This window comes from Natator depressus, chromosome 2 (assembly GCF_965152275.1).
Source record: "Natator depressus isolate rNatDep1 chromosome 2, rNatDep2.hap1, whole genome shotgun sequence".
NCBI classification, from domain to species: Eukaryota; Metazoa; Chordata; order Testudines; family Cheloniidae; genus Natator; species Natator depressus.
In genome coordinates this window covers 39,360,995-39,388,107 of record NC_134235.1, presented here as the reverse complement: position 1 = coordinate 39,388,107, position 27,113 = coordinate 39,360,995, and the positions used below count along the sequence as shown (strand labels likewise).

The window sequence follows — 27,113 nt, the reverse complement described above, 5'->3', positions numbered from 1 at the left end:
TTATTACAAATATTTGCACTGTAAAAAACAAGAGTCTTTCAATTCACCAAATGCAAGTACTATAGTGCAATCTTTTTCATGAATGTAGAATTATGTATAAAAAAGAACTGCATTCAAAAATAAAACAAATGTAAAACTTTAGAGCCTTCAAGTCCACTCAGTCCTATTTTTTGTTCAGCCAATCGCTCAGACTAAGAAGTTTGTTTACATTTGCAGGAGATAATGCTGCCTGCTCCTTGTTCACAATATCACCTGAAAGCGAGAACAGGTGTTCGCCGGCTACAACAGTGCCATGAATCGCATTTTACATGAATCGCAATTTACATGCCAAATCTGCTAAAGATTCCTATGTCTCATCATGCTTCAACCACCATGCCAGAGTACATGCATCCATGCTGATGATGGGCTCTGCTCAATAACAATCCAAAGCAGTGTGGACTGACGCATGTTCATTTTCATCATCTGAGTCAAATGTCATCAGCAGAAGGTTGATTTTCTTTTTTGGTGGTTCAGATTCTGTAGTTTCCACATCAGTGTGTTTCTCTTTTAAGACTTCTGAAACCATGCTCCACACCTCATCCCTCTCAGATTTTGGAAGGCACTTCAGATTCTTAAACCTTGGGTCGAGTTCTGTAGCTATCTTTAGAAATCTCACATTGGTACCTTCTTTGCATTTTGTCAAATCTGCAGTGAAAGTGTTCTTTAAATGAACATGTGCCGAGTTATCATCTGAGACTACTATAACGTGCAATATATGGCAGAATGCGGGTGAAATAGAACCGGAGACATACAATTCTCCCCCAAGGAGTTCAGTCACAAATTTAATGAATTCATTTTTTTAACAAGCATCATTAGCATGGAAGCATGTCCTCTAGAATGGTGGCCAAAGCATGAAGGGGCATATGAATGTTTAGCATATCTGTCAGATACCTTGCAATGCTGGCTACAAAAGTCCCATGCGAATGCCTGTTCTCACTTTCTGGTGGCATTGTAAATAAGAAGTGGGCAGCATGATCTCCCATAAATGTAAACAAACTTGTCTTAGTGATTGGCTGAACAAGAAGTAGGATTGAGTGGACTTGTAGGCTCTAACGTTTTGCATGGTTTTGTTTTTGAATGTAGTTATGTAACCAAAAAAAAAAAAAAATCTACATTTGTAAGTTGCACTTTCATGATAAAGAGATTGCACTACAGTACTTGTATGAGATGAATTGAAAAAATACTGTCTTTTGTATATTGTTTTTACAGTGCAAATATTTGTAATCAAAAATAATAATATAAAGTGAGAACTGTATACTTTGTATTCTGTGTTGTCATTGAAATCAATATTTGAAAATGTAGAAAGACATCCAAAAATATTTAATACATTTCAATTGTAGTCTATTGTTTAACAGTGCGATTAAAACTGCAATTAATCATGATAATTTTTTTTAATCGTGATTAATTTTTTTGAGTTAATCACGTGAGTTCACTATGATTAATCGACAGCCCTAGTTAATACACAACACATTAATGTGCTTTATAAATCACCTTGCCCTATTAGTCTGCATTACCCCATCAAAGAGACAAGCCATTATGCAACAGCTCCCCACAGAGCTGTCTAGCAGACCAGAAAAGTTGGCGCACAATATGCTCCAACCATGCCTCCTCCCTCTCCTGCACCACTCCTTCCCATGCCAGGGGCTATGAGGGAAGCCCCAGCCTTATGCTACTGAGAGTATACCCTGGTGGGAAGATTCATCAGTTCCAAAGCCCCGCACACATAGAGAGAGCCAGCCTGTAAAGGGTGCGAGAGAGCCCAACACCACGGCCATAGTTTGGCTTTTCAGAGTAAAAAAGCTGTTGCCTGCATAAAGTACTGTCCATTGCTCTACATTCATATGCATTATTTTTGATATTTTTATGTTGGCATATAACTATTGCTATTGGTTAAAGAGCCACAGCAAGCAACAAAGGGAACAGGAGTTAGTCAAATTCTTCCTATAAAGTAAAACTGATTTACTCTGTTTTTTAACCCAAGAGCAAGCGGGCAAAAAGGAGCTCTCCAACCAGCCAGCACTCATTTCAGAAACATTTGAGATCAGGCAAAGGAAAAGAGAGAAAAAACAAAATTTGAACAGAATATAAAATACTATTATTTGTGCTTCTGTGTTTATTTTACAATATGCTTTCTTCCCCCGATCTTCCAAAATTATTAGCCATAGGGAAAATATCTGAATCCTTGTGACCCAATTATAAATTAAATTAGTAACAGAAAAAAGAAGATGAAATCTTAGGGGAAAATATAAACTATTAACTTTAAGGGCGATATGTAAAATGAAATAAGCAAATCTTTATCATGAGAAATTTTCACTGTTTTCTTTAAATCTCATCATTCCATCTCTGTTGTCAAACTAGAAGTGGCTTCATTTTCTAACCTTCAGGTCCAAAATAAAAAATCTCCACAAAGAAACAAAAGTTAAAAGTATAGAAAAGATAGCTCTGTTTTTAACTGTTTCCAGCTAGATAAGAAAATTAATCAGCTAAGTATTTTACCACCTCTGTGTGGGGATCTTCCAGTTGAAAGTTAAAAAACTGAGCTGGTCTCTATGTGTAGACACTAATGATCCTGAGGTACAATCATTTGCCTGGTATCTTTGGTCACCATTTTCCCTTACCCCATGCTTGTGTACAGTGTGCTGTGCATTTCTTGTCCACTTGGGTGCCATCTGCCATTCCTGAGACAGCTGTGAAGCAATTTTGAACCCTGCAGCATTCATACAAAATAACTCAGAAAGCTAAAGTGGGCCAACTTTATAGCCACCATACAAACCAATGGAAACTATTACGCCAGCCAGCTCTGGTCAAACTAAATATTCTGGTGGATCAGATGAACATGCACTAAGTTCAGGTAACATATCTATTAGGGGAGGTTGCAGAGTAACATATCTATTAGGAGAATGAACCTGAAGATATGCTTGGCTGATTAGGCATGGATGCCCATGCACCCTTAATTCCGCTTTCTGTGCATATTCATTATTACAAAGTCTCACCAAAGTCAAATACTATTTTTCTCCCACAGGACCTCTGCCTCATTCAGTAGGCAGGAAGGACAGTAAATGAGGCAGGGGTGCATAGCTAAAAAGCCGTTGCTGGCAAGACCCCTGTCTCTTTCACTGTGAAAGTTGTAATGCATGTAACACATGAGGCAAGGAGCTACAGGAAGAGAAATAGTGTTGTTGGGGTTACAGCACTGGATTGAAACCAGTGAGAATGGGATTCTAGCCCTAACTTTGACACAAACTTCCCTCAGACCAGACTTTTCAGAAGCAGTCATAACTTGCAGGTGCCTCATTTTCTAGGTGACCAGCTTGAGACACACAGGGCTTGATTTTTCAGAAATTCTAAAAACACTCACAACTGTAAATGAAGTCCACACCTATAAAAATATCAGGCCCTACCTGTCTCCAATTGGGCACCCGATCATTAAGACATTCAAAATCAATATACACTTTTGAAAATTTGGCCTACATCTTCCTATACTTTAGTTCTCTATCTGTAAATGGAAGATAATATTTCCCTACTTCACAGGAGTGTTGTGAAGATAATCATAAGGCACTTGGGTAATATGGTGATGAGAGCAATAATAATAATTTCCTCATGGTTTTCTTTAATTATTATTATTAATATTAATAATAAATAGATAAGTAGTAAATTAGGCACAGGATCATGAATTGAGTGATGCAGATAGAAAGACATTACACAGCTCATTCTCAGAGCACCATCCACCATGAGCAGCGAATGATGCATGGTCATGTGGAAAATAAATAGAAATGAGCACACAACTAAAGATAGTTCTACTCCTTTGTGCATATACAGGCTGCATGAGGATTTAATTCTGACATTTGAGTATTAGACTTTTCAATGATAAGGTATTTTATATGTAATTTTATTTATATATATATATAAAATCAGACCCCCTCAAGTTAGCACATTTTAGGGGACAGGATACTTAGGACAGTGCTAATGAGCTACAGAGCTTTCCACCTGTAGTTCAACAGTTTGAATCCAGCCCAGATCAGTTAAGAGTCAAAGCTGTCTCCATCTAATATATATCTGCTGGCCCCTATATGAAATAAGTTTGGTGGAAGTCATTTCCAGCTCTCACCAATTTACCATAGCACTTGGCACACATGTGTTTTGCATGGAGAGGCCAAGAACAGAATGGAACATGGAGACTAGACTCCCTCTGCTACTCCTAGAGCTTGTCTTCACTACCAAGTCTGATCTACAACTGTGATGTATCAAATTAGCTAACCAGAAGCTAACCACAACTTTGCAATTAATGTAGAAAAGAACACATCCTGTCCAGCACTGTGTCAGCCATAGGGGAGGTCTGAGACTTAAACATACCATTTAACCATGATTATGTGACACAATAATGCACATGGCTTGTCCTTGTCCACACAAAGATGTGGTCAGCATCACGACAGTTAATTCCACTCTTCACAGTAATATTTTAACAATAAAATTGTGTAGTGACAGCAAGGCCCCAGTGGAAATCCCACCCAGACCAGGGTTGAGACAAGCTGATAGGGTAGTATGTCTGGGCTTCTCAGCCTGCAGATAAAAGAACTGTATTTGCCAGCACTGTGACCTTTCATTAACTCTAAATACAAAAAAGCATTTTTTTATTAAAAACAAACTTTATGGTTGTATGAAACATATTTGCAAATAGACAAATTAACTCATTACTGATTTGCATAAACTGCTTATGTGACAGCAACTATATTATTATTTCACACACAAAAATGCATTCCAAAAGGAGAGACGCTTGTGTCTTATAGACACACCCCGCAATCCATACAGACCTTGGATCTAGGGGAGTTGGAGAAGGTGAGGGGGGAACAGAGAAATCTTTTCTTCTGGTGAGAGCGCAAAAAATCTAATCTCACACAACTCCAACACTGCATGAAACAGCTTGATGAAAACTCCATGAGGGGAACCTTGTGAAGGTCTCCCCCACCACTCTGTTTTGTTGGTTTTTTTTCCCTTTCCCCACCACAGTAATATTCAGCAACTGACATCTCAAAAATTTCATTTATAAAGATTCTCTTCTAATTAACCAGTATTATAAGCAGGGCCTAGTATCACTGCTTATTATTAAAGGTACCCAACACTTCCCATTATAAGATCCTCTTTTCACTGGGTTTATAACTTTGCCAAACTTTAACCAATTGGACTGAAATTTTACATGCCAGGTGTCTGCCACAGGCTGAATTTTTTTTAAAAAAAAATAATCTCAGTCAAAACAGTTCTGCCCTTTCTGAGAATGAGACTATGAAAAATAAATGGTTTTGCTCATGTTAAAAATTCTTGTGACTGTTTCTTTGAGAAGCTTTAGCACTGCCCCTTCCCTTCCCTCCCCGCATGCTTCGGAGCAGGGCCTTCAAATTTGGCATGGGGTGGCCTTGGGTCAAGTGAAGTGTCCTTCACAATCCGTGTGAAAATCCACCCAAATCTGGCCAAGTTATAAACCTGGGGGTGCGGGGGGGGGGGACGGGACGACTGCAGTTTGCACATACTCAGAAAGTGTTTCCATTTTTAGCAGCTAAAATCTCCAAAGATGCTCTATACACCTTCACAGTTCCCAAGCGTGACTGGACTGCACTTGAGCCAGCCCCACAGAACCACTGACTGTGTTCCAAACCAGGGCTACAGAGTGAAGCCAGACTTTCCCTGTAATTGCTGCACCCACCTGCTCTGGGCAAGAGTGGAGGTGAGCACCGCAACGGAGAGCTCTAAGTGACCTGCATTCCAGCACCCAGGAACGTGGAGGAAGCTGCCTGATTCAAATACAGAGGAGACAGAAGCTGGACCAGGGGGATAGAAAGAAGTAGATTAGGACAAGGAGTCTGGTTAGCGTAGGACTAGAAGAGAAGGGAAGGAAACTGGGACTTGGACAGACAGCCAGGAGGGAGAGATGAGGACTGGCTGGATAAGGAGACTGGGACTGGGATGAGAATCCTGAGGAGTGGAGACTAGGACTGGATAGGCAAGAAGAATGGGACAGGGACAGGTTGAAGCAAAAGGGGCAGAAGGACTCAGTCCTGGGTGGAACAAGCAGAAGATGCTGTGACCATTAGGGAAAATTCCCCTCCGGAGGTTGGAATGGAAACCAAGATTCCTGAGTCTCACCGTTCCTCTCTCATCATTAAATACCTATGAAATCCACTAGCAAAGTGTGTCTCTCATCCTCCTCCAATGTTGGTTCATATAGACGATAATAAACTTACTATTGCTATCAGTTACTCTACTATCTCAAGGGGAAGAGGTCTGTGTGGTAAAACTAAAGGTTCCAACCAAACTGATGACCCATATGGGTGTCAATATGATGCAGCATGACAGAATTTCTGTATTTTCAGTTTGCTATTTTTAAACCTAGGAAATTTTTAAACACAAAAAGCAAAGTATATTAAAAACATTTTAAGATTGCAAAGTGAAGCTTTCAAAAGTTAGGAAATGCCAGAATTAAGGTTGTCTGCACAACCAAAATTCAGCTCCCTTGTGTATATGTATACGGTCTTTAATTTCATAAATCATATGTTTTTTTCCCCCCAAAGGACCTCTGCCTCATTCAGTGCACAGAATGGACAGTGCTCACTTACTGAGCAGCTGGTCAATATTTTGTTTTTTCCTCATCATGAAATGTGTGGCCCAAGTCCTTATTTACTGCACACTATTCAAATCCTCCTTTGAAGACAGAATTATTAATTTCCTCATGGCCTTTTCTATGGCAATCATCACTATAGTACCTGAATATCTGAATATTGCAAATATTAATGAACTTATTTTAACATCTCTGTGAAATGAGGGTGTTGTATTATTATTCTCATTTTACAGATGGCAAACCGAAGCAGAGAGATTAAAATCAAAAGTATCCAGTAATGCTGGGTGCCCAGTTATAGACACCTATGAACTGACTTTTCAGAGTAGTTAGCATCATATGCACTTTATAGTTCAAAGCATTGCCCCCACTAACTTTAGTGGCAGCTGTGAGTCCTCAGCACTTCCACAAATCAGTCCTCAGGGTCTCAAGTCAGGCGTCCAGAAAATGAGAAACTCACAGCTAATGACCACCTGTGAAAAATTTGGTTTAAGTGACTTGACTTGTATCACAGGCAAGCACAGAATCCAGTTCTCCAGGACAGCATTCAACTGCCTCAACCATAAGACCATCTTTTCTCTTTCTGGAAACACTTATCTTCCAACCTCAGCAACAAACGAGCAGCATCCTACAGACAACAGTCTCTTTCACTACACACCCCTGATTCATCCCCCCAGCAGGTCCATCCTGGCACTGAATGAGGCAAGTATCCCATGGAAAAAATAGTATGTGATCATGTATTTAAAGACTGTATCGTAATGTATAGCAACAGAGGTGAACAGGCAACTTATCTGGCATTTCCTAACTCTTGAGTGCTTAATGTTCTTTTAACAAAGTTTTTTTATATGTAATATATTAATACATTCTGAAAAGGGCTGTTGTACAGCAGGGTAGCGCCAACTGGCTTTTGTTAGAGAACCATTTGAAAACACTTAACCTAGTTTTTAATATACCATGTCCAACTAATTTCTGGTTCAAAGACATTTGAATAGGTCTCCTCCTTAGGTCAAAGTTGGTTTTCCATCATTAGCCACTTTCAGAACATTCTGCTCCAATAACAGGAAGCATCTGAAATGATTCCTAGATTTAGTTCAGATGAAGGTAAACTCAAAATTTAGGTCACATTAATGGCATAAAATGTTAAAACAAAAACTAAGACAATTATTCTATACACAAGTGTCAAGTTCACCTTAGAAAAACTAGAAAAATAAGTTCCATCAGCAAGTATACCCTTCAAAAGAACTTCTGGTAACAAAATTCAGCCCATGTGTGCAATGAAGCTATTTGGGAACTTTAAAATGTTATAGTGATAGCTACAGTTATACTCTTAGCTCCATACAGTTGAGACTATTGGGGTGGGGGGGTGATAATTTTGCCTCCCTCAACACTGCAATTTTGCATTTGAAAAGCTAAAACTGCTCTGTCAGAAACAGCTATATTTATACTGAGAGCTACATAATTTAAAATGTTCAAATTTAAAATGCTAACAATTTTTGCACACACAGGTATAGAAATTTGTTCACAGTAAGCTTCAATTTTTTAATAATTAAGGATGACATTGCTAAATGAATTAAGGGTTATCATTATGTTTATTAGGAACAAAATATGACTATTTCCCCAAACCACTACTTATAGTGTTTGTCTAATCCATGAAATTCTTGTGTGCGCGCAGGTGCATTTTGAATTGTTCAAATGGTTGTTTTTGTTTTTTTTTCCTATTCACTATGAGGGATGGAGGACAACCAATGTTAAAGGCCAATGGTTCTGAGTAGAGCCCTGTGAGGGACTATTTTTTTAATCCCGCTCCCGTCCCATCCCACCACACAATACCCATTCTTACTTACTCCCACATTGTTTCTTGCATTTTTTTATCCCGCTCACATCTGCAAAAACCTTAGATCCTGCAAATTCCACGAGAGGGGCAAATTCTCCCATGGTGCTAAAAAAAATAGTTGGTTTTTATATATATATATAATGGAATTCAGGGTGGGGAAGTAAAAACACACTGGGAGGGAGTAATTCAAAAAGTCAGCTATGGCCCATCTTCCCAGACGTGCACTTCCTTAGTCACCATAGGGCCCAATTAAGCATCACTGTGTCTCTGCACCTTCCACCACTGGGTTCTTAAAGACAATGTGATTAAGTTTAAGGGTTGATATCATCAATATATAAATTTTAAATTTTCCTAAAAATTGTAGGGCCAGGTCTTATAAACCTTATTAATGAATAATTCTTACTTACAAGATTAGTCCTATAGACTTCAATTTACTTATGTGACCAATAAGCCTTTCAGGAATAGCATCTTTATATTGTAAAATATCTCAACCTATGTTATTAATCACTACCTTAGATTAGCAAAAGCAATTTTTTTAAAGATTTAGTTTACTTAACACTGTAAACATATTGTTTACTTTGTGTGCATTTCTCTGAGCTTGGATGAAGAAAATCAGTTAAGTCAATTTTGTTTTGAATTGTAAGTACTGAAAAGTATATTTGTTTGAAAATTGATTACATTTGGGTAAAAAAGATAGAATCATAGAATATCAGGGTTGGAAGGGACCTCAGGAGGTCATCTAGTCCAACCCCCTGCTCAAAGCAGGACCAATCCCCAGTTTTTGCCCCATATCCCTAAATGGCCCCCTCAAGGATTGAACTCGCAGCCCTGGGTTTAGCAGGCCAAAGCTCAAACCACTGAGCTATCCCTCCCCCCAAATAGATCGATATTGGCCTAAATCTTTCTGTACCTGGAAATATTTCTTTTTGTCTTGTTTTCTACAAGCTTGTTTTTAAGTAAATTTAAACTTTGGGACAAATTTGGAGTTGACAGTAACTCCTTACGTGCCTAGTGAAGGACAGCTCTGTAGTAATTAAGTACCTAGTACTAAAAAAGGTGATTCTATTGTAGAATATTAAATATATTTTTGAATGGGTGATTAAGGACTACACTGAGATTTGGGAAATGCCACAGAATGCCTTTGCTATTAATCATACATACAGTTAAACAAAATTTTAGTTTAAATAGCATGTCAATAAGCACTCAGATATTACAGTGACGTTGGCCAAATTAGTACCTAGGTACTTCACCATATGCAATTTTACCAACATTAGCCCTGCAACTATAAAAAGTTTTCACACTATTACAAAATTAAGATTTTAAAGTCAGAAAACAAGGCCATCATACAGGGGAAAACAGGTTTCCAAGCTTCCAACAGAGGACCACATATTGAATATCTTATTTGAAGAAAGCTCCCAATGACCTGCATTCTTTTTTAGGGTTTTGTTGTTTGTTTGTTTGTTTGTTTTTTTAACTATGGGTTTTGTCAGCATTTAAACTGATTCTGGCCCACAGGATCAAATCTGGAATAGTCAAAATGTCAGTGCCTGACGATTTCAATGTAGGGGATGTTACCTGTGGATTGGCTAAGAATTTCACAGCTCCCATTACAATTACTGGACTGTCCCAGGCAGTCACAGGCTCCATTCATAAGGCTAGACACACTCTGGATCTTGTGCCTGAGTTAAGGTTGAAGAAACATTTCCCCCCATCATTGATCATCCACAATCTCTGAAGTTGGGAAGAATTTATCCAGCCACAGTGACAGACCTATCTTGAAAATCCACCCTCCGTAGTTAATGAAACCACTGAGTTTCCAGGCAGCCACTACAGATACCAGTGATCTTTCAGAAAAACAACCTATTAATGGTTTTGGTAAGCTTTATATTAGTATTCGGTCATCCACTATTGAAACAGTGGCCCCTAAATGCTCTCTGCACAAGCTCCATCTTCACCATGGTTCCCAGAAAAGACAGATCAAGTGAGAGAAGAGACAGCCAGAACACCAGTGACCGAAATCTCATGCAGACTGCAACCAATTATATAGTTTTTTTCCCTTCCAAAGGAAATCCAATACAGAAAAATACCATCCTTAGTGGCCAATAGCTTGCTCAATCCTAGCTGTCTCATCACAATTATAGAGTTGAGTTCTTCCCCTCAAAATTTTCATATTACTTGGCAAATAAAAATTGTTTGAATTTAGAATAAACTGTCTACTTCTGTAGAAATGGAACACTGTCTTGAGGAAACAATGAATTAGTCTTATGAATTTCAGCCAGTATTGCTCACTGAAGTTAAAGCGGTACGGAAGTAGCTTTGTGCTACAACCTGTGAGCTGGACCCATGACCTTCCTGGCTGGTGAAGGTCAGTAGGGAAAGTGGTGGGTTCCTTCTTGATTAAGATTGTCAACATTTCCCTATGGAAGGGCAGAGTGCAATTAGCTCTTACAGCTACAGTGAAGCCAATTTTGATGCTGACAATCTATATAGTCTTCATTTTTGGGGAAGGTCATGAAAAGGTTGTGGTGGAAAAATTAATGTGCGTGGGGTTTGTTGTTTGTTTTGATTTTTCCAGTCCTCTAGTTTCCTTGACCCCAGTTTATAGGTTTACAAGCCTGGATATGAGATAGAAATTGCACCGGTTATACTAGTGGATGATCTCCTAGTAACGGAAAAAAGAGAGAATCTGTGCTGATCTTTTTATATTGGTCACCAGCTTTGATATTGTTCCTTTGCTTGTGAACTAAAGCAGTTGGTGGACGGAGTCACTCAGCTTTCTGAAAAAAAAACAAACCATTGGCTGTGGATTCCTTTGCCCAAAGGATTCTTTCCTGCAGGATACCACAGGGGTTTAGTGGTACCACAGTTACTTCTGTTTGAGGATGCTGGTAGGATTAGTGAGGAGACATAGGCTGCAGTGTATTCAGCATCACAACTCCGATCTCCATCATGTCTGATATGATGGAACAATGGAATAAGTTACCCAGTGGCTACATTAACTATGGGTTTGGATGAGAACTAGCTGGTTACAAATTAATCCAGACAGGAAAGTTATAATGTTGTTGGCCTGGTGAAAACAGTTAAAACTTACAATGGCACCTATAATGGAGGGAGAGTAACAGAGGTGTGCAACCTGAGTGCTTTATTACATCCTGGATCACCAAATGATGGCTATGGTCATGTGCACTTTCCCTTCATCAGTGCCTATGGAGAAGAGTGCCCTTTTCCCCTCTGATGTGAGCCTTGATAAAGCTAGCCATATCTTTGTCATCTCAGAATAATAATAGGGTCACACCTTGGGACCATTCAAAACGTGAAGCTAGTGGAGACTATCATGGCCCTCTTAAATGAAGTTGCATACTGAAAGCACATTACACTACTTCTTCCTGGATATATACTGGCTTCCAATAAACTTCTGGAAGGGATTCCAGGGGTTGGCTTACGCTATAAAGCAATAAATGTTTTGGGACTTCATTACCTGAGAGGCTGCCTCTCTTTTGAGCTGGAGCCCCCTTGACACGAAAGGGGAGTGGCTAACAAGGGTCTGAAGGGTACCCAATTCTGGAATTTGTTTCCCATACTTTTGGTCAAACAGGGCTGAGCCAAGATTTGTAACCTTCTTGACATGCTGCAAAGCCCAAATCTTTCTGCTCAGTCTTCTGACAAAGGGGTGGGCTGAGGGATGAAAGGATTTGGTGGAGATGTATGTATATTATATGGTACATTTTTAAGCTTACAAACAGGCACGAAGGGCAAAGAATGAGTGCTTCGAGATTTTTTTTTTTAAATAAACATGAAAAAAAAAAACTTCCATCCTTTCCTCACCTATTTTTAAATAAGAATTTAAAAAAAAAAAATTCACAGAGCCATCTTCCATTATCTTGTCCACAGCCTGGTTGGTTGTTTTTTGGGAGGACGGTGTAATCAGTTACAGAGATTGTTAAACCTTAATCTATTTTATCTATTTTCTACCTATAATCCCTAAATTAAGAATGCTTTTCCTGAAGCAACCATTGTATTGGTTTATGGTGATGATCTAGGAAAATTCTAAAATACACAACTATGAATGAGAAAAGAGGTGAGGTAATATCTTTTATTGGACCAACTTCTGTTGGTGAAAGAGACAAGCTGTTGACTTTACAGTGTCTTTTACAATATGTGCTTACTACCCATGCCAAACAATACATTCCACCTTGTATTTAGCTGCAAGAGCCTGAGTGCCTTTCCCAGACCTGAAGAAAAGTTCTGTGTAAGCTGATAAACTTGTCTCCTTTACCGACAAAAGTTCATCCAATAAAAGATATTACCTCATCAACCCTGTCTCTCTAATAACCTGGGACCAACACAGCTACAACAATACTGCAGTAACTATGAATGGCAGTGGCCAGTTAATACACATTCTACCAAACTAAGAATTAACTCTTGTCTCCCTCTTTAAGTGGTTTATTTCTTGTGGAAAACATAAAAACACAAACAAGTTTCCAACTTATTGTTTCCACAAACAAACTTTATTTTAGGTGAACCACAAAGTATTGAAGTATTTAGCCAGCCTTATTCCAGTAATATGTAGTCAGAAGTTTTCCATCATGTAATAAAAAGTCATACAGCAATCAAGTTACTGTTCCAGAGAATCAACAGTATACATTGTCTTGTTCCTCCATCATTACACAGAAATATAAGGTAGTTTCATTCTTATAAATCATGGCAACCACTAATGGGGGACACAACTTGCCTTAGGTACTCTTGTAAATAGCTTTTTCATTTAGGGTTATACAACGTAAACAGTTAACTGATTTTAGTGGAAATGTGATTAACTAAATACATCATAACTACATGTAGGTTTATTAAAACTGCTTAAATCTCTTTCAGACAGCCTGAAATGATTTGCTGGTAAGGGCATGGGGAGAGGGGAAGAAGATTATACTTTTAAGGGCATATTTTAAAATTAGGTTATTGAAGCAAATTAGAACAACTCCTTCTGTTCCATTTACTAGTCATGAAATAGAAAGCAACTTCTTCATCTTTCAAATTACGACTTAATAGAATAGACCCCTTAAAAAAAAAAAAACACACACCTCACACACACCCATACACACACAAACAATAGTTCCAAGTACTATTCTCCCTTTACAAACTGGACAAGTCGTAAAGGTCAGGAGGTCTGGACAACATTTATTCAACAGTAACTCAGAAAAAACACCCAGTACAGATGCTTTTCAGGGAAAAACCTTTGCTACCATAAATAGGCTATTGTTGAGATCTGGGAGTATTCACAAAAACTAAACATCAAAGGGATTTCACTTGTAATAAAGTATTGCATACAGTATTTTAATAACAAAAATTAGTTTTAAGCTAAACATGGCACCTAGGTAATAGGACATTTGTCATTCTAAAGACAACTCCTTTCCATAAAAGGAAAAAGAAAAATACAAATATTGAGGGGGGAGGGGAGGGGCAATTGGGTGATAATGCTAGCCTGCACCTAGTGAGTACTTGATAGGATAAAAACATCATAATTCCTCTCCTCCCCAAGAAAGATTTTGTTACATATGGTGCAGGGAGATGTCAAAATAAATACTGGAATATCAATTTTGGGGAAAGACAAGGGGAAGAAAAAAACAAAAGCCTAATCAACAGCTTAACCTCCTAAACAAGGTACCTAAAGGATGGCAAGTGAGAGGTGAAAGAGTAAAGAAGAACAAAGTATTACAGTTTCAATTCTTTCTATCAGTGATAAAAAGAATTTGTACATTTTAGAGCTACAAATTATGCCAGGAGTGTCCTTTTAAGATGTGTAAAATTATCAAGTGAAAATAAACTGTATTTTGTGATCTTGCAGATGAAGAGGCAATATTTGTGTAGCTGAAATAAATTCCATATTTGAGGGCTACCATCCTGAGAGATTTCATAGATTAAGATATTCTAATCACAACTTTCAATTCCCATTAGTCTCAATGAAATAAAGAGTGCCCAATATTGAGGGCATGTCTACACTGCAAAGAGAGTGTTCTCAACCCAGTTAGCTAACCTGAGTTCGTTAATTCAGGGTTAAAACAGCCATGAAGACACAGTGACTATGTCTACACTGCAAACAAAAAAAAAAAAAAAAAAAAAAAACCTGTGGCAGCAAGTCTCAAAGCTCAGGTCAACTGACTCAGGCTCACAAGACTCACACTACGGGGCTAAAAACAGCAGTGTAAACGTTCCCACTCAGGCTAGAGCTTGGGCTATGAAACCATGCGAATGGGGCGGATGTCAGACCCCAAGATCTAGCCTGAGCGGGAATGTCTGCAGTGCTATTTTTAGCCCCACAAGTCCAAGTCAGTTGACCCAGGCTCTGAAACTCACTGCCACGTGGTGTTTTGCTTGTTTGTTTTTGCAGTGTAGGCATACCCACTAACTCAGCTTTTACCTTGGGTTAGCAGTTTGAGTTCAATACTGGGCTCCCCTACTCGAGCTGCTAATAGGAGTTAAAAGCTAACTTGCCATGTCTTCACTGCTATTTTAACTCAAGTTAGCTAACTTGGGTTAGCAAACCCAAGAACACTTTTTTTTTTTGCGCAGTGTAGACATGCTTTTAGAATTAAGCCCTCTTCAAAAATTTCCCAAGAGTTAGACAAAGCCTCTAGGCAAATTTTTTCTCTTAGTCAGATTACTTAAGACTAAAAGTTATAATTAAAAAACAGTATAAAAAGATACACATAAAAAAGGGAACTTACTGTTTTATTCCGTAATCTAATTATGTCCGAGACAGAGCCAGCTCCACAATACTCCATAACAATCCATAGATCTGTGTTCTTAAAGTAGCTGCCATAGTACTTGACAACATAGGGACTAAATATAAACACAAAACAGTTGAGATTCATATATTAATGATCCTCAACAATGAAAAAAATATCCACGGTCAGTTCTAATAAAATGAGAATTGGGGAGTCACTAGGACAGCCAAAGATTGTGTGGTGCAGTTGAGCGAACTTTAGGTCATGATGGGACTACCTTAATCAAGGCCTCGTAAAGGTCTGGTTAGACTTCCAGAAGTTTGGTTCCTTCACCAAAATGATGGAGGCACATGTAGAATGACCTACAATACACCCACACCCCTCAGATAAATACAAAGATCTCCCCAATCACCAGTTGCTTTCTGATGAAGGGGAAGCACCTTCTCCACTTCCCTTTTCCTTCGGAAAAGTCTATTCCCCTTTTCACTATCTTCAGGAGCCTTCTCCTTTTTCTCTCTTTCCAGTGTTGAGTAGACAACATGGAAATCATTTTAAATTTCCTCTTTTTTCCCCACACAACCTGCAGGAGTCTATTTCAAAAACAAACCTGAATAGCTAACTAAATATTGTTCAGTCTAATGTTTTGCTATAGAAATATTTATGGAACTCTATGTGCATTTTCCATATTAAGTTTTAACAGAACACTGTTATTTATATAGTGCCATAAATTATGCCTGTTGTATTTCCATTCATCAACGTATCAAATAAAGGACATAAATCCTCCCCTGAGTTCTTCGAGACCTGGGATGAGTGGCAGTAGCTGCAGAATCTCAGAATGAGGAAGGAGACTTGTTTTGTCCCTCAGTGGTAAGCTAGCCTCAATACTGCAGCAGTAGACAAGGGTGTACAAACTACTCTAATTTGAGAGGACAGCTGTAAGTAAGACTTGTGAAAGCAGACTAGTCCAAATGGTTACTGACAAAGTTTGTGTTTAAAGAAAGTTAGACTGCTAGAGAGATTTTAGCCCAACCTTTGCAGAATTAGGCCTTGATCCCACAAACAGACAGACCCTTACACCACCAAATTAAAGAAGACTCCTCACATGCATAAGGGTTCACCATCATGGATTCCATTGCAGGATCGGGACCATAATCCTTTTAAAAAACACCCCTCACACACAGAGCACAAAACAATTTAACTGAAAGTAGCACTTGTAACACTAACTTTCATTTCTACCTCCTTATAAGTGAAGGCCCCTGTTCCTGCAGCCCTAGTCAGAGAAAGCTGCCACCACAATCAGAGAGTGAGTTGTCCAAAGAAAGACTAGGATAACAGCAGCTCCTCCAAAGTAATCATTGTTGCAAAAGTGCCAATTGTATAATAGAGACTATTTTCCAAGCACATTTTCCCCCCTCTATTTTTTAAAATTAACAGTGATTAGTCTTGGCCTATAACAATCCTTGCCAATGCTTTGAAATGGAGGACTCAAAACTCATGTGGATTTATCTGCTTACAGGAAATTTTAACAGCACTTCAAACTTTTTAAAAAAAGATTCTTCTTTAATTATAATCATGTCAAGTTAGTTTTGTTTGACACTGCTTGTAATCAAGTGCATATCTAAACAAATTACCTTATTCTTCTCAGGATAATAATAAATAAATAAAGTAATAAATGTTATTTATTACTAAATTTAATATTAATTTAGAAGTATATATTTTTCTTTCAGTTGTTTATATTAATCACGTTTCACTACGAACTTAGGGGAAAATTCAACCTTCAACAAGTACATATGCAGTGGTCGTTAAAATTAGAACTGAATATCAAATGTAAATAGACTTTTACTAGACCAGCTGTGCTCGTCACATTACAAGTAAATTTTCAAATAAATGCTTAAAAAGGAGGCAAATGAGTAAATAAATAAATAAATACGTAATATTGCTCATACCTGTCACATTGCTGCATTATAGAAATTTCTTTAATTATTTCCTGAAGATCTGACTCGACAGGGACTTGTTTAATTGCCACTACTTGTCCAGATTCCTTGTGTATTGCTTTAAAGACACTACCGTAAGATCTAAAAATTACAAAAAATTACAAATTAATTTTTTCTCCAAAATAGTTCTTCCTTCCTCCCAATCAGCACTATTCAAAAGATCGTGCCAACCACTGGATTCATTTAGAAGACGTCTTTTTTTAACATTATCTACATGAGATGCTTGTAAAATTGCAAGAGATTTTAATTTCGTCATGATTGTGCCTCTGAAAAGGAAGTCCTCAGATAACGTTTACCTTCGCCAGTTCATAGGATTTGGCATATTATGTCAAAATATTGATTAATTATATCTGGTACCTTACCTCCAGCAGTTGCTAATGAACTAATATAACATTAAGAGAAAGGTAAAATCACCATCATAATACACGTAGCCAAATAGGAAATGCTGTAAATTAGAAAAAAACAAGGAGGGAAAGAATAAGATCCCTCCTGACCGCTTCAGGCAATCAGCTTACATCCTGACCATCAGATTTATCCTCATCATTTGCATACAAAAATCATAATTTTATCCCATTCTTCTTAAAAATCTAGCTACGGTATTTGACTCAGATTTGCTCTGGTTGTAAATATACAAAGATTTGTTATATGCTTTCTAAAATACAATTACAAAGAAAAAACTGCTATTACCCTTTCGTGTTTTCTTAACATGGGATCAAGAAATTGGAGAGACCGATCATTTTTTCGCAATTCCCTTCATAATTTGAATGCCTCTATCAACTCCCCTCTAAAACTTGAGACTAAAAAAATCTTAGTTTTGTAAATAGCTCCTTAGATTAATCACAAATATAATCCGAATTTCTGGATATACATACAACATTTAAAAGGAATAAGGTTACAATTACATTTTTACAGTTACCTTTTTCTATTTTACAATATTCTCCCTATTATAACATGTCAGTTTTCAGGCACCCAAAATGAAGGTTTGCAGTCTGAAACTCTAGCCTCTAGAGTGAGCTACCCAAACACATGAGCAATTGAGCAGACTGCGCTTGTTTGGAAGGCATAGTGCTCTGTTCCTCTTACATGCTCCATAACTGTGAGCCAGCAGGGGAATAGAAATTGACAAGATTCATGTTTTGTCCGTTTCAGTCCCTCATCATCAGCCTTATAGTTTACTACTTGGTCCTAAGTATGTGACTTCTCTATATTCAAAATGACAGAAGAGTCAATAGAATTCTACAGAATTAGGCTTACCACTGGCTATGTCAGCTACCAGGGAAGCAGCCCCTCTTCAATTTACAAAGCCTGCGGAGCTCCTACATTCTGGTGGTGATGAGTAGGCTTGTACCCCTCCCAACAGCATAAAGCACCTGCAGAGCTACCAATTTTCCTGGGCAGATCACAGTAAAAATGGAGCTCTTATACCACAGGTACCTTCTCTACTTCAACCTCTTTCCCTCTCTAAAAATAATAATCTGCTATCTTTGCAGCTAGCCAAACTGCAAAACAACCTTACAGTATATACCAATCCTTCAATAAGAAGATACTTTGCTGTGTAATAATTGCAATGCTTATTCCACCAGTCTCTATGAGCAATAAAATGATAACAGGGAAGGTAACAAGGTACTCTGAATATAACTTTATATCACATTCTCATCTACTTTCCAATTTGCAATGAAGTGTGGCTTGTGGCAAAGAAAATGCTCCCGACTTCACTACAACCACAAAAATAAACTTATTTTTCTGCCTCAGTAAATGAAAGGCATGAAAGTTTGCAATCTGAAACTCTAGCCTCTAGAAAGGCATGACAAAAATGCATGGGTAGGTTTTCAAAAAAACCCACACAGGCATTTGCTGTTTAAGTACTAAAAAAAAGGCACAATTTAGTTCATGCTCACTGACACTATGTCACTTTTAATATCATATTAATTTTAATTATTTTCCCCATGTATCTCCCCCCCACACACACACACACACACACACACACACACACAAACAGTTTTACTCACCCCTCACCAAGCTTCTCTAGAACATCAAAGACTTCTTCAGGCTGCTTAGTTAAGCTGTCTTCACTTAGCTTTTTCAGCTTGCTAATAAAAATAATATTTTACAATAAGTCATTTACATATTTGACTTTAAAAGGTAAAAACATGTAGTTCAAAGAAAAAACACAGCTATTAAATGAGAGACAAAGAAATTAAGATCTTACAAAGAGAGAACCAGGAGCACTTGTAATGAAAAACAAGCATCAGGTACAGATGGTTGGTTATAAAATACTGTCCATTAAAAAACAGGGAGGTGAAAAAGACAACACTCCACACCATTGAGAAGGAGCAGGTGGCGGTACTAGAACTTTTAGCTTAGTGGTTAAGGTACTCACCAGGGAGACCTAGGTTCCATTCCCCCTTGCCTGAGGTGGAGCAGGAATCTGACCTTGCGTCTACCCACACTGCAGGAGAGCACCCTAACCACAGGACTATGGGATACAATGGTGTGTAGTTCTGAGTCTCTCCTATTGACAAGTTAGTCAAACAGGGACAGAACCTAAGATCTCCCCACTACTAGGTGGGTGCCCTAACCACAAGACTACAGAGTCAGTCAGTCAGACACACACACACTCCCGCCCCATGACTATTCAAGTATTTTATACAAACTGGAGCAGCTTCAATGGGAGAGACTGAGAAAGACTGACCCCAGAATAGTCCATAGCCTGGTGGCGAGGACACTCTCCTGCAATGTGGGAGACATAAGCTCAAATCCCAGCTCCACATCAGGCAGAGGAGGGAACTGAACCCAGGAACTTCCACATCCCTGATGAGTGCCTTAACACTGGGCTAAAACTTATAAAGGTAGTAGATGTCACTCTGTGAATGGCACCCAAGCCCCACCCCCCAAAAAACAAAAATGTTTGGCTGAATTGGTATCACATTTGCAAATAGTTGTGTGTCGAACAAACACCAATAAACTATTAAACCAAAAAAATTTGCACAGCTCTAGTTACAAAGTCAAGCACCCAAAAGTTAGAAAATGGCAGAATTCAGGTTGCCTGTACAACCCTGATTTAGCCTCCTTGTGCGCACACATTACGATGCAGTCTTCAATTACAGGATCTCATACTATTTTTTTTCCACAGGCCTAATTCAGTCCCTCCCAACCACCACCCTCCAATTCAGTGATGGGCAACCTGCGGCCCACGGAACACACGCAGTCCATCAGGGTAATCCACTGGCGGGCCACAAGACCATTTGTTTATATTGACCGTCCACAGGTACGGCCGCCCACAGCTCCCAGTAGCCACGGTTCGCCATTCCTGGCCAATGGGAGCTGCGGGAAGCGGCTATATACATAAAAAACATGGACATAAACGTATTTTCCCCTAACCTGGTTCTGAAAAACAAATGAACCATTTTTGCTGCAGTTCTGAGGCAGATGCTCAACATGGAAAATTTCAGCTTAGTTACAGCTCATTAAGACCTATACAAGCAGTTAGGAATCAATATTTAATCAATATTACAGCTGTAAAAGAAACCCACAAAAATAGTGGGTATTTATAGATCAGTGGGATATATACCACAAAGCATAGTGTGGTAGGATCACATCATCATGCAGACATGGGATGACCAGCAGTAGCTCCAGAATTTCCACATAAGGAAACAGACCTTTATGGAGCTGTGTGAAGAGCTTGCCCTGACCCTCCATTATCAGAACACTCAATTGAGGGAGGCCATACAGATATAAAAGCAGGTTGCTGTTGGCCTCTGGAAGCTGGCAACACCAGACTATTACAGGTGCTGCAAACCAGTTTGGTGTTGGCAAGTGAACTGTTGGTGTTGTGGTAACGGAGATTTGTGAGGGGATCACCACTGGTTTATCCCCTGGTGGGGAGCATGAGAAATGTTCCTGAAATAGCTGGCTTTCAGAAAATGGAGTTCCAAAACCCATACCTAACAGTTTGACAGTCAGCAGGAACAAGCATGTGTGTCAGTTGCAAAGGGTACTATTCCATCATTCTGTAGGGCCTGGAGAGGCAAATTCAGAAACACTAATGTGTGAAGTATGGGAAAGTTGCATGAATACAGTGTGCTAAAGAGATCTGGCACTGAAATGCTGAGAGAAGCAGGGACCTTATTCCCTCTTAATTACACTGTAATCAATGGGACCTTTGTGCCCACTGTCGTTTTGGAGGACCATGCGTACCCACTCTGGCCACAGCTCATGAAATCATACCCTGACATCAGGGGTCCTGGCAAAAGAAGATTCAATTACAAGCTTAGCAGCTGCAGGATGAGGTACTGTGCGCATCTGACAGGCTGATGGCAAGAAGGTGCTGCCTACAAAACCATTTGTATGCCAATGCAGTCCATATGTCTGTGGTCTGGTGCGCCCAGCACAACATCTGCAAGGTTAAAGGTAAGTGTTTTTGCATGAGCTCTGGACCCCGCTGGTTTGCAGGCCTAGTACAGGCAACCATAAGGTAGACCAATGAATCCTGGAATTGGTTGCAGTGAGGAAAGGAAGCCGCGTGTTTTCATCACTTCATTATCTGCTTTTTTTACAGAGGTGTAAACGGTCTATTTGATATAGGGTAGAGGTGATTTAACCTTTAGTGTTATTTTAGGTTATACAGGCTTGGTGTGAAGTTAAGTGCCTATGTGATTGTGACATTTTGCTTAGTACAAAACTTCCTGGATCTTCCTTCCTATGAAAGCACCCACAAAGCCACATTTTCCAAAAATAACCAAACTTAAAACAAACAAACCAACTCAAGGAAAAAGCCAACTACCCCTCTATAAAATAATTATTACATGTTATTTTATGACATGCAATAAATATTCTACATATTGTGCAATGCAAGTGCATGGCGTTTGTATACAAAACATTAACCACCACTGAATACAAATGTTCAGAAGCCAATATTAAAGGACATGTTATTCTCTGGCCAAGTTCCTCCTCCTGTTCGCCCTCCCCACTCCAAAAACCATGTTGTTTGCTTTGCATATGAGTACACAGAGAACACCCGTGCTTCCAGTTTGTGGAATAGTCCATTGCCAAGCCAGCCCCAGTTGTCTAAATCCTGCACTGACTGCAAGATACAGTAACATGAGGAGTCTGTGGTCATTAGTGCTAGCATGGCTAGGGTTCCCTATGCCTCCATTCTTCCTCCAGCAATCCTTCCAGGGTTCCCTACGCCTGCAGCATGCTCCACTCCTGCTTTGTTTTCTGGTACGCCACGTATACCTCTGGCCTTCGCATCATATCCTCAACCATATAGTTGACAACCCACTTGTGTTTATCCGGCTGCTTTATGGTCCTGTCACTAGGAAACAGTTGCAGAGGCTAAGACAGAATTCAGTCATGCCAGATTACAGCAGCAGCTGCAACACTGTATTGTTAGTTAATAATGTAACTTAAAACAACAAAAAGTATCCTAAAACCTGCCTCAGTCATCACTTAAATAATACCTCATGCTAGAAGTGGACGGTACAGATTCCTAGCTGATCAAGAGAGCAACCAGACCGCAAAAGTTTGATGAAAGTGACACTGACTACAACAAGGGGAAACTTAAGAAATAGCTGCTGAGAGGTAGCAGCATGCAGCTGCAACACGCAAATCCCTAACCAGCCCTATTAGTTATGGGAAATTCTGATACAAAACACGTATATAGCAATTTGAAGTGTATATGGAAGCCATAGGGACGAGTATAATAAAAGAGGAGCAAAAGAATGGCTCTGTTTGATAGTGGTTGGTGTTCTAGTACTGGATATACGCAATGTATTCCATATGGAGGATGTGGAGGGGAAAAAAAAAAAAAAAAGTATGGAGGATCATTAGGACCTTATGGAAAATATGTCACCTATGACAGTTTCCTGGATAAAAACCAAAAAAAGGAAAAGGAGGAGAGACAGGAGTTTAAGTCTTTTAACATTAAAAAGCCAGTGTTATGAATATAGAACATTAAGTGACCCTTTTATTAAAAGCCAAGCAATGTTGGAATGTAACAATTCAAAAAAGACACATTAAAGGCTACTCAGAGGCATGGATCCAACACTTGAAAAGGCAATTTTCATATGCGCCAGGTGGCAGAATAAAAGCAGAAGTGCAGAATAAAAAAGCTCTAGAGGGACAGGCAACAAAACTAAAACGCAGAGTTAAACAGCCTTCCAAGCAATATAGTGGGGGCAAAAAAACCTAACTTGTTTTAAGACTGAGCTTGCTAAGTTTATGGAGGGGACAGTATGATGAGGCTGCCTACAACAGCATATGGCCCATACGCAACTGATATTAGCAAATCTCTAATGGTCAAAAATGAGGAGGGCTCTGAATTACTACTACTGTAGGTGTCTGGCTAATGGGTCTAACTGATAATCATATTTGAGGTCAGGAAGAAATTTTCCCTCAGATCATACTGGCAGAGACCTTGGCGGGGGGGAGGGGGAGCAGAAATTGTTCACATTCTTCTGCAGTATAGGGCAGGGGTCACTTCCTGGTTTGAACTGAAGTAAAATGTTGGATTCTGTGTAACTTGCAGTCTTTAAATCAAGTTTTGAGGATCTCAGCCAGAGATTATGGGTCTATTAGAGGAATTGGTGGGTGAGGTTCTCTGCCCTGAGACGTGCAAGAAATTATATTAGATAATCATGATGGTCCCTTCTGGTTTATTAGTCTAAGGATATGTCTACACTATGAAATTAGATTGAATTTATAGAAGTCCGGTTTTTAGAAAGCGATTTTATACAGTCGATTCTGTATGTCCCCACTAAGCGCATTAAGTCGGCAGAGTGCATCCACAGTACCGAGGCTAGCATAGACTTTCAGAGCATTGCACTGTGGGTAGCTATCCCACAGTTCCTGCAGTCTCCACCGCCCATTGGAATTCTGGGTTGAGCTCCCAATGCCTGATGGGACAAAAACATTGTCGCGGATGGTTTTGGGTACGTGTCATCAGTTGCCCCTCCCTCCGTGAAAGCAACAGCAGACAATCGTTTTGCGCCTTTTTTCCATCTGGGCGCCATATTGCTTTCAGCTGCCGCTGCAATAGGTCTGCAAACCATCGTTGTCATCCACTACTTCAACTCTGCTCTCCTGATGCTATAAATCCACCTCAAAGGTCCTCCATATGACTGTCGTCATCCACTGCCACTCTGCTTTCCTGGTGGTCTCGCAGGGCCACTTCAACTCTGCTCAGCTGCTCGTCTCCCCATACCATGGCAAGCGTGCAGCCTGCTCAGCTGTTGTGTACTGGCAGCAGAAGGTGCAGTAGGTCTGCAAAACTGGTCATCCAACCACCGCTTCCCCTGCAACTCTGCTCTCCTGCAGATGCCATACCATGGCAAGCATGGAGCCGGCCCAGATGACCGCGGCAGTTATGAGCATTGCAAACACCCCACGCATTATCATGCAGCATATGCGGAACCAGAACCTGCAAAAGCAGGCAAGGAAGCGACGGGAGCGCGGTGATGAGGACATGGACACAGACTTCTCTCAAAGCACGGGCCCCGGCAATTTGGCCATCCTGGCAGCAATGGAACGCCAATTCTGGGCCCGGGAAACAAGCACAGACTGGTGGGACCGCATAGTGCTGTGGGTCTGGGATGATTCCCAGCGGCTGCGAAACTTTCACATGTGTAAGGGCACTTTCATGGAACTTTGTGACTTTCTTTCTCCTGCCATGAAGCACAAGAATACCAAGATGAGAGCAGCCCTCACAGTTCACAAATGAGTGGCGATAACCCTGTGGAAGCTTGCAACGCCAGACAGCTACTGGTCAGTCGGGAATCAATTTGGAGTGGGCAAATCTACTCTGGGAGCTGCTGTGATCCAAGTAGCCAACACAAACACTGAGCTGCTGCTATCAAGGGTAGCGACTCTGGGAAATGTGCAGGTCATAGTGGATGGCTTTGCTGCAATGGGATTCCCTAACTGTGGTGGGGCGATAGACGGAACGCATATCCCTATCTTGGACCACCTTGGCAGCCAGTGCATAAACCGCAAGGGGTACTTTTCAATGGTGCTGCAAGCACTGTGGATCACAAGGGACGTTTCACCAACATCAATGTGGGACGGCCAGGAAAGGTACATGACGCTCGCATCTTCAGGAACTCTGGTCTGTATGAACAGCTGCAGCAAGGGACTTACTTCCCAGACCAGAAAATAACCCTTGGGGAAATGCCTATAGCTATCCTTGGGGACCCAGCCTACCCCTTAATGCCATGGCTCATGAAGCCATACACAGGCAGCCTGGATAGTAGTCAGGAGCAATTCAGCTATAAGCTGAGCAAGTGCAGAATGATGGTAGAATGTGTATTTGGACGTTTAAAAGCATGCTGGCACAGTTTACTGACTCGGTTAGACCTCAGCGAAACCAATATTCCCATTGTTATTGCTGCTTGCTGTGTGCTCCACAATCTCTGTGAGAGTAAGGGGGAAGACGTTTATGGTGGGGTGGGAAGTTGAGGCAAATTGCCTGGCTGATGATTACATGCAGCCAGACACCAGGGCGGTTAGAAGAGCACAGCAGGGTGTGCTGTGCATCAGAGAAGCTTTGAAAACCAGTTTCATGACTGGCCAGGCTACAGTGTGACAGTTCTGTTTGTTTCTCCTTGAGGAAAACCCGCCCCCTTGATTCACTCTACTTCTCTGTAAGCCAGCCACCCTCCCACCCCCCTTCGATCACTGCTTGCAGAGGCAATAAAGTCATTGTTGTTTCAAATTCATGTATTCTTTATTAATTCATCACGCAAATAGGGGGATAACTGCTAAGGTAGCCCAGGAGGGGTGGGGGAGGAAAGAAGCACAAGGCCACACTGCACTTCAAAAATTTATTGAATGCCAGCCTTCTGTTGCTTGGGCAGTCCTCTGGGGTGGAGTGGTTGAGTGCCTGGAGGGCCCCCCCGCATTCTTGGGCATCTGGGTGAGGAGGCAATGGAACTTGGGGAGGAGGGCGGTTGGTTACACGGGGCTGCAGTGGCGGTCTGTGCCTTTCCTGCACCTCAACCACATGCCAGAGCATATCAGTTTGATCCTCCAGTAGCCTCAGCATTGCATCCTGCCTCTTTTCATCATGCTGCCGCCACGTTTCCTCTTGATCCCACCACCTCTCTTGTTGCTCCAGCCATCTGTCCTCTCGTGCATCCCTCCTCGCGTTCATTTTGTGCTTTCCTGGATTCTGCCATTGTCTGACTCCGCATATTCTGCTGGGCTCTTTCAGTGTGGGAGGACTGCATGAGCTCAGAGAACATTTCATTGCGAGTGCGGTTTTTTCGCCTTATCTGCGCTAGTCTCTGGGACGGAGATGCTAGTTGCAGCATTGAAACATTTGCAGCTGCGGGAGGAAAAAAGGGAGATTAAAATTGAAAAAAAAAAAAAAATTGGCCATTTAAAAGGAGGGGCTGATGTTTTTGGGTTTACATGCAGCACAAACCCAACTAAATCCCCCCACGCACCCAATTCTCTGGGATGATCGCTTCACCCCTCCCCCCACCGTGCAGCTCACAGCAGGGATGATTTCTTTTCAGCCACAGCCAAACAGCCCAGCAGGAACGGCCACCTCTGAATGTCCCCTTTATAAAATTCCCCTATTTCAACCAGGTGACCATGAATGATATCACTCTCCTGAGGAGAGCACAGAGAGATAAAGAACGCATGTTGCTTGAATGCCGGCAAACACGGGGACCACACACTGCCATGCTTTCTTATGCAATGATTCCAGGAAAATGTGCTACTGGCCTGCTGTGGTAAAGTGTCCTACCATGGAGGATGCAATAAGGCTGCCCTCCCCAGAAACCTTTTGCAAAGGCTTCGGGAGTACCTCCAGGACAGCTTCATTGAGATGTCCCTGAAGGATTTCCACTCCATCCCCAGACACGTTAGCAGACTTTTCCAGTAGCTGTACTGGCAGCGAATGCATCCCCAAGTCTTCA

General features: G+C 40.4%; 1 protein-coding gene across 1 annotated transcript in view; it reads right to left on the bottom strand.

The window, feature by feature from the left end:
* Positions 1 to 27,113, bottom strand: part of STK3 (serine/threonine kinase 3) — a 280,423-nt gene that overhangs the window by 235,744 nt on the left and 17,566 nt on the right. Inside the window, exons 2-4 of the mRNA XM_074944047.1 lie at positions 19,203 to 19,283; positions 17,146 to 17,274; positions 15,200 to 15,314 (exon numbers count right to left, since the gene is read on the bottom strand). Coding sequence (XP_074800148.1) covers positions 15,200 to 15,314; positions 17,146 to 17,274; positions 19,203 to 19,283 — 325 coding nt within the window. The remainder of the gene's footprint in view (positions 1 to 15,199; positions 15,315 to 17,145; positions 17,275 to 19,202; positions 19,284 to 27,113) is intronic.